Consider the following 12930-nt stretch of genomic DNA (forward strand, 5'->3'; position numbering starts at 1 on the left):
CAGTATTAGGACCTGTGTCAATGGATCTCTGAGATCATGATGCATTTTGAGCACCAGTTGATCTTATAACCTGCTTCAAATGTTTTTTGCAGTCCAATAGGTCTGTATGTAATACAAAACCTGTCTGACGCAAACAAAAGCTCTTAGACACAGGTTTTTACCCTCCGGTTCCGTATTTTATTAAACTTGTGATATAAACCTTCATATTATAAAATAGAAGCCTGCAAACATTTCATTCTTTATCATTTTGTACTGTTGGAATATTTTAAAAACATTGTAAGAATGTGAGTTTCTGTTTTTCTGATCCCTATGTACTATTTTTTGTTTCTTTTTTTTCTTTATTTTTTTATCCAACAGCATTTAGTGCCAATGGAAAAGATGTAATTGTGGATTTCCCCCAGCAGTCGCACTGGACCGGATTGTTGTCAGAAATGGAACTGGTCCCCAGTCTACATCCTGGAGTGACGTATGTTAAAGTGCCATCTTGTTGTTTTTTTTTTATAATATATTATATATATAAAACACACACACGCTGAGGAAGTCTGGAGGTAGCCATAAAAATTCACTAACTTCAAGTTTTCAGATAATGTTTGTTCCAGACAACCAACTGCTTAGCCTGTTAGCATTTTTGGGCACAGGTCAAAACATTGTATTGTATTTGTAGGTGTCTACAGTATGAAATATTTATATGCTGTATATTTTAAGCTGTCAAGATGCCCCTTGATAGGGATGACACCTTCACTTAACAGTGGGTGTCTCTAGAAGAGATTTATATTAAGAAGCCTATTAAGCAGCAGTTTTACTGCTATTTTAGTGCAGTATCTAATTCTGTAGCCAAAAATATTGTGATTTGACATCATCCTAGATGGGATTTTGTAGTTCAAGTATAGGCTAAACTCCAGGTCAATAAAATATAGTACTAGCTTTTCAAATAGGATATAGTTTAAGCTGGTAATCTAATTTTAGACATGTTTTTTTTTATCTTTAAGCCTACATCTTTCAGTTAATGCCTGGTTCTGACATTAGGGTTCTTTTTTGTTCAGGCATTTTTTTTTATTGTGGAACAACTGTCTTCAGATTGTTTCCAGAGTGTTCTCACTTTGTCACACAATCACATGAGATGGCAAACAGCCATGTATTTATGTTTTTCACTGACATGTTTTCTGTTATCACTATCAGGAAGCCCACCCCGAGCAGTATACTACTGTGTATTAGCTGGAGCAAGTCCACTTGTACAATAAATGGCTACAAAGAGGCTGATGGTGTTCAGCAGTGATGATGTCCAAAAAAAATAAAAAATAAAGTGAAAGGAGTGTTTTAAAAGAAAAGGCATTTGATTATGAAAGATACTGATTTAGCAAACTAAACTGAATCCAGGTAGGGTTTAGATTACTTTAATAGGATTTCTCTATTTCCTTTTACAGTTGTGATGGCTGCCAGATGTTTCCAATTCATGGACCCAGATTTAAATGTCGTAATTGTGATGACTTTGATTTCTGTGAAACCTGCTTTAAAAATCGGAAACATAATACAAGGCATACATTTGGAAGAATAAATGAGCCAGGTATACTTCTATAACTTTATTTAGAGTTTCCTATACAATATATGTGTAAGTACATTTTTGTTTATGGCTTTTGTTTTTTTCTAATATAGGCCAGTCTCCAGTGTTCTGTGGGCGATCAGGAAAACAACTGAAGAGGCGGCACAGTGGCCAGAGGGGCATGTTATTAGATGATTGGTCCAGAATTGTAAAAAATCTAACTGTTTCTTCTTCACAAAACCAAGCATCTCGTCTTATTGATGGAAGTGAGCAGTGCTGGCAGTCATCTGGATCTCAAGGAAAGGCAAGTTAAATGTTTTTATACAATAATAAACACTTTTGTGTTAAAAAAATAAACTGCAAATTTCAGGCCATTAATCTAATCAGAATTAACTCTGTACTGGTGTGGTACATGTAAAGTAAAGTTGGATTTATTGCTGTTGATTACTGCAGTTTTTTCTTTTTTGTTAAAATCTGCAATAAAACCTTCTTAAAATGAAAGCACGCAATAGGAGAACCTGGTTATGTGATCATATTTTTTTTTTCCCTGTCCTCTACAGCACTGGATACGGTTGGAGATTTTCCCAGATGTTCTAGTACACAGGTTGATGATGATTGTGGATCCTGCGGATAGCAGTTACATGCCATCGCTTGTAGTTGTATCAGGTATGGGATTGTTAGCCAAGAAAATTAAAATATATAATCAGGAACTCCTCCATTAGTAACTCTGTATGATGCTCTTTACATTGCATTAATTGTGTTTTACTTGTAGTATTGTATTTTGTTAGATAGAAGGCACCCTAACACAACCTCAGAACAGTTTAAAGTAGAATCTTTTATGTTATTACACAATGCTGCCAAAGCAAATGTTTTTTTTTTTTTTTATGCCCCCCTTGGTACAAATTGCACAGGAATGATGCACTGGTATTACTTAAAGGAAGCCAGACCAGAACTGTAATGTGCAGTCAGTGCTAGAATTGGTGTGTGTAGACAGGAAGTGTTATTGTTAAAAAGGTTTTGGACATTTAAAAAAAATAATGAAAATCTAAACTACTCTCCCCATTACTTCCTCACTGGTGGTGACACCTTTGTCTAAACATTTTTCGTGTTCAGGATATTTGGATTGGTTGGCTGGGCTGCAATGACAAAACTCCTGTGCATGTACATGAGAGTTATTTATTGTGGCACCCAGGGGGGCAAGAATGTAAACTGAGCTTGTAAGTTTGTTTTACTGCATAGGGGATTCAGCATATCTCTTCTACAGAAAAGACCTGTCTGTTTGCTTGTTGGCTTTTTTTTTTTTATTTTTTTTTTTTTTAAACAGGTTCCATGTTAAATTATATGTCATGCAGTTATGCAGTTAGGGTTTACATTTACTTAATTCATTTATATTTTTATCTGTTGATCACAAACTTATATTTGTTTTTTTCATTTAAGGAGGAAACTCTCTTAATAACCTCATTGAATTAAAGACAATCAACATAAATCCTATAGACATGAGTGTCTTGCTGCTTAGCGACTGTACAGAAGTAAGTGGGCCCTTCAGCTGCATTTTTAAGATAATTTTCAGTTTTTGAATTTTTGAAAGGTAGTGTTCATTTTGCGTTTACCTGTTCTAGTATCACAGATATATTGAGATTGCTATAAAGCAGTGTCGGAGCTCTGGCATTGACTGTAAAATCCATGAGCTGAGCATTATCGGACAGATCCGTGCAGAGGACGAAGATTTAGCAACCGTTCCATTTCTTGCTTCTGATAATGAGGAAGAAGATGATGATAAGACCAGCACTGGCAGGTAAGTGTTACAACAGTTATAAATGATAGTACTGTCTTCCAATATTCATTACTAAGGTAAACACTTCCCTTTTGGCATTTGCTTTGTCCACACAAGGCAATGCAGCAGAGTCTAGCTTATATTTCTGTGCATACTTTTTAATTGGGCTGTGGTGATACTAGGTGATACTAGGTGATACGTGGTCATTACATACTTTGGCACTAGTTTCCAGTGATACACCTAATTATGCCTTACTGCTGCTTTTTTTTACAGTGCAAGTTCATAGGCCTGCTGTGCCACCGTAATGAATATTCTCTGTATGTGGCTGATGCATTTTTTAAGCAGGAGCACTGAGTGATTGCTGTGAAATACAGGTATCGCTCTACTGGCTAATCTACAAATCTATTTATTGGGCTTCCAAAAAAAAAAAAAATGAAAACATACACATGTAGATGCACTATATTTCCCCATAGAGAATTGTTATAGAATATCAGAATACAATTTACTTATGTTGTTCTTTATTACTGATAATAATTACTAATAATAATAATTATTAATACTAGAATAACAAGCTTTGTCTCTTCAGTTTTGTCAGGAAAAAAGTAGCAGCTTCAGAATCTGCAGCAACAATCAGAACCAAAGTATTTGTTTGGGGTTTGAATGACAAGGATCAGCTGGGAGGATTAAAAGGTTCGAAGGTAAAATCAGATGCAGCATGTCTTATTTTCTGATATTCCGTATTAATCTGTCATGTTGTATTTGTATGCTTTATGACACCTATAATGAAAAAAACCATGGCACTGCGTGTATGACAGTTAAGGGAGGAGACAATCACAGGTTTTTTGTTGAACGTGGAATACTTGTGTAGCTTTTGTAGATGGATTATTGCAGATCTCTACTTGCTGATCAGTTTGAGATGCTTCTAAATTCATTTACTGCGGTTTCTGACCTGCATTTGATCCCTTTCTAATTAGAGAACGCATACCCACTTTAATTTTTTTCTAAACAATCTCTTTCATTCCTACAAAAAATTAATTGTTGATGCTCCAGCACCATCTACTACTCACTACAGCATCCTCCTGTGTTCTGCATTGCTGCTTATTTTCTTCCTGTGTCCCCAGGGTCAGTAGAAGTGTTACATCCCACCAGTACATACAAGAGATTGATGCAGATAATATTACATTATTTCATAACAACTGTTCTGCAATGCATCATTCAGGACTGCCTACAGTTGATGCTGAAGCGGAAGGACTCTGTCCTATGTATACAAAAGTATTTTTGCAAATAAAATGTGGAAAGAAGGAGCTGCCCACATGAATTGTTGATGTTTTGGTGGGGTCACGGCCAGCTTTTTAACTGGTAACAGTTTGCAATACAAAAAAAACTTTACATCTATAAATGCTCTATCGGAGCTTCCAGGCATTGGATATTGCCTTTTCTTCTAAGGTATACGATTAGCTTTGGGCATTGGCAGCTTTGATACAGCATATGTGTCTATTATAACACAATGGACCTTATTTATTATAGCTCTCCAAAGTTGGGGAGGATACACTTTCATCTGTGAAGCTGGATGATCCAGTAAACCTGTATTAGATCTGGTCCAGGATTAAAAACATTTGATAGCAAATAGCAAATAACGTTTAAGAAATCTGCTCTAGGTTTGCTGCATGAGTCTAGCCTCTGAGAGCTTTAATAAATCAAGCTCAATGTGTTCCACCCTATACTAGACAGCTGGAAAAAAGTGCATGAAACTTAGCAGCATGTATAAGTAAGTAGCCAGTGAACATGGCTAATGGTTACTACTTTTTGAGGGTTGGTAAACAAAGGATAGTGAAACTAAATATAGACCCACAACACAGTTCATAGAAACTTTGAACATGGATAAGCACATACAAGTACCAGTTTAACACATTGTTTGTTCATAGGATCATGATACTGGCTTTCAAAGCTGTTTATCACAGGCTTAGTTTGCTGGTTTTCTTCTAATTGAATGCATATTGTTATGTAGGAAACCAGTGACATGCCCTGTACAGTTATTATCTATTGAAATGATTTCCACATTGGTCCCAACCACTGCAGGTATAAAATGCTTAGTTTCCGCAAATGACTATCTGTCTGGTTTGTTATTCTGGCCTTTTAGGCAGACATGAGCATATCAGCTGCCAATTTTTTCTTTGACTGACCGATTTGGTCATTATTCCAAAACGCTACACTCGCACGCGTATAAGATTCTGCCCTTTAGATAATTTTTCCCAGAAAGAAAATTATATTTTTTGGCTGTACATTCTTTCTCACTATTTAACTTAATGATGTACTGATCATAACCCTCAAAAATTCACTTGCATTCGGCTGCTGAACTCTATAGATTCAGTTTGCATGCACCCAATTATTTTATCAGATTGAAAGTGAAAATCTGGCCATGTGTATTAACCCTTAGTGTTATGAATTGCGGAAGACCTTAAATATAGCTTTTTTGGGGGGCAGATGTACTATAATGAAAACCTTGGTTTATGAAAACAACTAAAGAAATGCAAGGAAGCCTAGTGCAATTAACAAAGTGAACCTGTTGGAACAACAGGCTGATGGTCAGGCATTGTTGGTAAATTCAATGTATGGACAGCATTGTAACATTTGCAAACCTTTCATATTTTGCATTTAATGTAATTGCTTTTTTATATTGCAAGCAATCTCATTTATGTAGAAATGTACTTAACATTTTGATATTTGTAAATCCTAATTAAAATATAATAAAAACAACTAAATGTTTTTTAACTTTCAGATCAAAGTTCCATCTTTTTCAGAGACACTTTCAGCTCTCAATGTTGTACAGGTTGCTGGTGGATCTAAAAGTCTATTTGCAGGTACAGCTTTTTATTGCTCTAGAGTGTTCTCAGATTGTTAATAGTTGATGTAAATCCCATTACTGATTTATCAGGCCTTGTTCTGCACTGTGTCTGGTATGAGGTGACCATCTCAATTCATATGCAATATTTTATTTCTCATATGTCGGAGCCTCCAGCAAGGAGAACAGGGTACCAGTTACGCAAAATTAACATTTCTAGATGTTGCCTATAACACTGAAAGTTTTTTTTTTTTTTTTAACTTTCTGGCTTTTTGCAGTAGAATACATGAACCTTTATTTATTAGCATGTGTAGATAGCTGAGCCTTAGGAAATATGTCAGCTTGGTGTAGTTTAGTTGCAACCCAGACTTCGATTTGTTGCTTTTTGATAGATTATTCTCTTCATATTCTACTATATATCCAATACCTCTGTATTTCATTGTAATTTCTGCAGCAGGTCAGTGTGACAGGATATTGCAGCATAAATATCCCTCCAATTGGCAAAATAAACTTCTCCCAGCAATTTAGATTTAGTATCCAGAAATCATTTTTACATTCATTTACCTTATAAATCATTTGATATGCTTACCTCATATATTGATTGTTATTAGTGTTGTATGGATTTGGGCATAGGGACTGATTACTTACTTCCTGTGCCATTTACTATTCACAGTTACTGCAGAAGGTAAAGTGTATGCTTGTGGAGAGGCCACCAATGGAAGATTGGGTTTAGGTATTTCTAGCGGCACCGTGCCCATACCTCGACAGATGACTGCTCTCAGCAACTATGTGGTGAAAAAAGTGGCTGTTCACTCAGGTATACCTGCCCAAAAATATCTAATCTATTATAAAGACTTGTCATTTAAAAACAAATGTACAGGCACCTAGAAGTTCAAAGAATCTAGGTGCAGCAGTTTTTTTTCTCCAAATGACGAGGACTCCTTTTTAAAAAAGATAAGATTGTAGTGATTGTGCAGGTGCCTCTTTCTAATACCTATTTATTGTACAGAGCTACATAATATGTTGGCGCTATATAAACCCTGTTTAATATTAATCTTTTTTTCACATGCACGTATTTCAGGTGGAAGACACGCAATGGCTTTAACTGTGGATGGAAAAATTTTCTCTTGGGGAGAAGGAGATGATGGCAAGCTTGGACATTTCAGCAGGATGTAAGAACATTTTTTTTTGTATAATTTATCAATATAAATGTGCATCTTTATGTTTATGATTCAATTTTTTTTTTTGCCAGTGACTTATCTTAAAATAAGCAATTTTTTTCCAGGAACTGTGACAAGCCTCGTCTAGTAGAAGCACTGAAGAGTAAGCGGATCAGAGACATTGCCTGTGGCAGCTCCCATAGTGCAGCTATTACATCTAGTGGGGAGCTGTATACATGGGGATTGGGAGAATATGGCCGCCTGGGGCATGGTGATAATACAACGCAGCTGAAACCTAAAATGGTAAGATAGCTTCTTGAAAAGATTGGTTGCCTGTTCATTTACTACCATACAGCAGGGATTATGTTTATCCTATAAATAAGGTTTTCTTCTTTTTCTGACCTGGCTTTGAGCATAAGTGTAGAAATGTTTTTACACACTTTTACACTTTTCCCTCTTCACTCACATATTTGAGATGGCACTCTGTAATTTGTCAGCACTACTGTACAAAGACTAACCTAATTTTTCTGTAAGCTTGGCCTATCTTCAGTCTTGGTCCACCCCTGTAGGCTCTGTCTCTGATCTGCTCAAAAATGGCTTTCTTAAGTCTCTTTGTACCCCTAAGGAAGGTTTTTCCTCTATGAGAATTGTAAACACCCAAATATGCCATTATTCACCCCCAAATACCTATATTTGTTCCCATCGAGGAAGCAATTTGCCAAACAGTGGTTTACATCCACTGATTTGAAGGTTGCCCACTGTAACAAGAATCAATCTAATATTCAGCTCTTGAGCTACAAGCACTCGTCATTGTTTTGTTTTGAGGTATTTCTGTGTCCCTCAGTGACAAGGGGGATAGAATGTTTTTAAAAGCTGTAAAATCCTTTTCTTGGCATGCATTACAGCACACAGGTATGACTCCTTATTTCTATTCATGCTTTTGATATTGCTTGCTAGGAAACTGAGGCGTGCTGGTAGTAAGAGGGGATGCACTACTATTTGCCTTTAAAAGTATGGCAAAAGTTGGCATTAACTAACTTAACTTGCAGCCATGAAAGACAAATTATTTGCATCCCCCCCAAAACTAGTGACACACAGTGAGCAAAATGTGGTACCATTATCCCATCATGGAGACTTTAGCAGATAAATTTACCAAAATGAATAGCTTAGACTGTTTTTTTGGTACCAGAGAAGGCTGCTGGACCCTAATATAAGGCTACGTACACACGTGCAATAATTATCGTTGGAAACTAACGACCGATCGTCCAATAATTGTTAACAAAAACAAACGCACAACGATGCAGATGAACGAGGAATGTTGCTGGAAACGAACGACTGTCCCAGCGGTTCTGATTGGGCGATGATCGTTCGCTATCTATTGTGTGTAGGGTCGTTCAGTGATCGTGGATTGTTCTGTGATACACTTTCTTCTGTACATGTCACTTCTTACATCGTTCAAACGATCATATGTAGTGTGTGTACATTATTGTTTTATATTTTAACATTATTGTTTTTATATTTATATTGATTATATTTAAACAATCGTATTGTTACAACATGTACAGAATCATGCACAATACACAAATCGTTCAAAATAATCGTGAATAATGGTTGATTAGTCGGTAATCGTTCGTTTTCTAACGACAATTATTGCATGTGTGTACCTAGCCTAACTCTTTAAAAGCGGTTTCTCTAATAAAATGCTATGTGTGGCCTCCCAACGTGTTTATTATTTGTAAGACATTAATTGTTTTTGATATCTCCAATAAAAAGTTATGTTCATTATTGTGTTTTAAAACCTTTTATTTCAGCTTTTTATATGTACTTTATATAATATTTTTTTGCTTTTAGGGTTTATTTTTGCTTATGAACATTTAAATAAACTTTTACATTTGTTGTATGTAACTATCAGAGGGAATGTTTATATGTTACTGTTTTGGTTCATTTAGGTAGTAGATATTATCTTTGTTTTTTTCCCTGTCCTCTACAGCACTGGATACGGTTGGAGATTTTCCCAGATGTTCTAGTACACAGGTTGATGATGATTGTGGATCCTGCGGATAGCAGTTACATGCCATCGCTTGTAGTTGTATCAGGTATGGGATTGTTAGCCAAGAAAATTAAAATATATAATCAGGAACTCCTCCATTAGTAACTCTGTATGATGCTCTTCACATTGCATTAATTGTGTTTTACTTGTAGTATTGTATTTTGTTAGATAGAAGGCACCCTAACACAACCTCAGAACAGTTTAAAGTAGAATCTTTTATGTTATTACACAATGCTGCCAAAGCAAATGTTTTTTTTTTTTTTTATGCCCCCCTTGGTACAAATTGCACAGGAATGATGCACTGGTATTACTTAAAGGAAGCCAGACCAGAACTGTAATGTGCAGTCAGTGCTAGAATTGGTGTGTGTAGACAGGAAGTGTTATTGTTAAAAAGGTTTTGGACATTTAAAAAAAATAATGAAAATCTAAACTACTCTCCCCATTACTTCCTCACTGGTGGTGACACCTTTGTCTAAACATTTTTCGTGTTCAGGATATTTGGATTGGTTGGCTGGGCTGCAATGACAAAACTCCTGTGCATGTACATGAGAGTTATTTATTGTGGCACCCAGGGGGGCAAGAATGTAAACTGAGCTTGTAAGTTTGTTTTACTGCATAGGGGATTCAGCATATCTCTTCTACAGAAAAGACCTGTCTGTTTGCTTGTTGGCTTTTTTTTTTTTATTTTTTTTTTTTTTAAACAGGTTCCATGTTAAATTATATGTCATGCAGTTATGCAGTTAGGGTTTACATTTACTTAATTCATTTATATTTTTATCTGTTGATCACAAACTTATATTTGTTTTTTTCATTTAAGGAGGAAACTCTCTTAATAACCTCATTGAATTAAAGACAATCAACATAAATCCTATAGACATGAGTGTCTTGCTGCTTAGCGACTGTACAGAAGTAAGTGGGCCCTTCAGCTGCATTTTTAAGATAATTTTCAGTTTTTGAATTTTTGAAAGGTAGTGTTCATTTTGCGTTTACCTGTTCTAGTATCACAGATATATTGAGATTGCTATAAAGCAGTGTCGGAGCTCTGGCATTGACTGTAAAATCCATGAGCTGAGCATTATCGGACAGATCCGTGCAGAGGACGAAGATTTAGCAACCGTTCCATTTCTTGCTTCTGATAATGAGGAAGAAGATGATGATAAGACCAGCACTGGCAGGTAAGTGTTACAACAGTTATAAATGATAGTACTGTCTTCCAATATTCATTACTAAGGTAAACACTTCCCTTTTGGCATTTGCTTTGTCCACACAAGGCAATGCAGCAGAGTCTAGCTTATATTTCTGTGCATACTTTTTAATTGGGCTGTGGTGATACTAGGTGATACTAGGTGATACGTGGTCATTACATACTTTGGCACTAGTTTCCAGTGATACACCTAATTATGCCTTACTGCTGCTTTTTTTTACAGTGCAAGTTCATAGGCCTGCTGTGCCACCGTAATGAATATTCTCTGTATGTGGCTGATGCATTTTTTAAGCAGGAGCACTGAGTGATTGCTGTGAAATACAGGTATCGCTCTACTGGCTAATCTACAAATCTATTTATTGGGCTTCCAAAAAAAAAAAAAAAACATACACATGTAGATGCACTATATTTCCCCATAGAGAATTGTTATAGAATATCAGAATACAATTTACTTATGTTGTTCTTTATTACTGATAATAATTACTAATAATAATAATTATTAATACTAGAATAACAAGCTTTGTCTCTTCAGTTTTGTCAGGAAAAAAGTAGCAGCTTCAGAATCTGCAGCAACAATCAGAACCAAAGTATTTGTTTGGGGTTTGAATGACAAGGATCAGCTGGGAGGATTAAAAGGTTCGAAGGTAAAATCAGATGCAGCATGTCTTATTTTCTGATATTCCGTATTAATCTGTCATGTTGTATTTGTATGCTTTATGACACCTATAATGAAAAAAACCATGGCACTGCGTGTATGACAGTTAAGGGAGGAGACAATCACAGGTTTTTTGTTGAACGTGGAATACTTGTGTAGCTTTTGTAGATGGATTATTGCAGATCTCTACTTGCTGATCAGTTTGAGATGCTTCTAAATTCATTTACTGTGGTTTCTGACCTGCATTTGATCCCTTTCTAATTAGAGAACGCATACCCACTTTAATTTTTTTCTAAACAATCTCTTTCATTCCTACAAAAAATTAATTGTTGATGCTCCAGCACCATCTACTACTCACTACAGCATCCTCCTGTGTTCTGCATTGCTGCTTATTTTCTTCCTGTGTCCCCAGGGTCAGTAGAAGTGTTACATCCCACCAGTACATACAAGAGATTGATGCAGATAATATTACATTATTTCATAACAACTGTTCTGCAATGCATCATTCAGGACTGCCTACAGTTGATGCTGAAGCGGAAGGACTCTGTCCTATGTATACAAAAGTATTTTTGCAAATAAAATGTGGAAAGAAGGAGCTGCCCACATGAATTGTTGATGTTTTGGTGGGGTCACGGCCAGCTTTTTAACTGGTAACAGTTTGCAATACAAAAAAAACTTTACATCTATAAATGCTCTATCGGAGCTTCCAGGCATTGGATATTGCCTTTTCTTCTAAGGTATACGATTAGCTTTGGGCATTGGCAGCTTTGATACAGCATATGTGTCTATTATAACACAATGGACCTTATTTATTATAGCTCTCCAAAGTTGGGGAGGATACACTTTCATCTGTGAAGCTGGATGATCAAGTAAACCTGTATTAGATCTGGTCCAGGATTAAAAACATTTGATAGCAAATAGCAAATAACGTTTAAGAAATCTGCTCTAGGTTTGCTGCATGAGTCTAGCCTCTGAGAGCTTTAATAAATCAAGCTCAATGTGTTCCACCCTATACTAGACAGCTGGAAAAAAGTGCATGAAACTTAGCAGCATGTATAAGTAAGTAGCCAGTGAACATGGCTAATGGTTACTACTTTTTGAGGGTTGGTAAACAAAGGATAGTGAAACTAAATATAGACCCACAACACAGTTCATAGAAACTTTGAACATGGATAAGCACATACAAGTACCAGTTTAACACATTGTTTGTTCATAGGATCATGATACTGGCTTTCAAAGCTGTTTATCACAGGCTTAGTTTGCTGGTTTTCTTCTAATTGAATGCATATTGTTATGTAGGAAACCAGTGACATGCCCTGTACAGTTATTATCTATTGAAATGATTTCCACATTGGTCCCAACCACTGCAGGTATAAAATGCTTAGTTTCCGCAAATGACTATCTGTCTGGTTTGTTATTCTGGCCTTTTAGGCAGACATGAGCATATCAGCTGCCAATTTTTTCTTTGACTGACCGATTTGGTCATTATTCCAAAACGCTACACTCGCACGCGTATAAGATTCTGCCCTTTAGATAATTTTTCCCAGAAAGAAAATTATATTTTTTGGCTGTACATTCTTTCTCACTATTTAACTTAATGATGTACTGATCATAACCCTCAAAAATTCACTTGCATTCGGCTGCTGAACTCTATAGATTCAGTTTGCATGCACCCAATTATTTTATCAGATTGAAAGTGAAAATC

At 36.0% G+C, this 12930-nt stretch overlaps 2 protein-coding genes across 2 annotated transcripts; both read left to right on the top strand.

Moving 5' to 3' along the window:
* Positions 1-347: 347 nt before the first annotated feature.
* Positions 348-7645, top strand: LOC140345077 (E3 ubiquitin-protein ligase HERC2-like). The gene is made up of 11 exons (XM_072432232.1): positions 348-466; positions 1425-1564; positions 1654-1844; positions 2101-2206; positions 2978-3069; positions 3160-3335; positions 3901-4012; positions 6094-6175; positions 6830-6973; positions 7238-7328; positions 7442-7645. Exons 1-11 carry the CDS (start codon positions 432-434, stop codon positions 7626-7628), a joined length of 1356 nt encoding a protein of 451 aa, XP_072288333.1. The 5' UTR covers positions 348-431; the 3' UTR covers positions 7629-7645.
* Positions 7646-9305: 1660 nt separating this feature from the next.
* LOC140345078 (E3 ubiquitin-protein ligase HERC2-like) lies at positions 9306-11214 on the top strand (the record flags this gene model as incomplete). The annotated part of the gene is made up of 4 exons (XM_072432233.1): positions 9306-9412; positions 10184-10275; positions 10366-10541; positions 11103-11214. Coding segments are annotated over exons 1-4 (438 nt in total), but the record flags the coding sequence as incomplete, so codon positions are not given.
* Positions 11215-12930: the final 1716 nt, after the last annotated feature.

Source organism: Pyxicephalus adspersus, unplaced genomic scaffold (genome assembly GCF_032062135.1).
Source record: "Pyxicephalus adspersus unplaced genomic scaffold, UCB_Pads_2.0 Sca510, whole genome shotgun sequence".
NCBI lineage: Eukaryota > Metazoa > Chordata > Amphibia > Anura > Pyxicephalidae > Pyxicephalus > Pyxicephalus adspersus.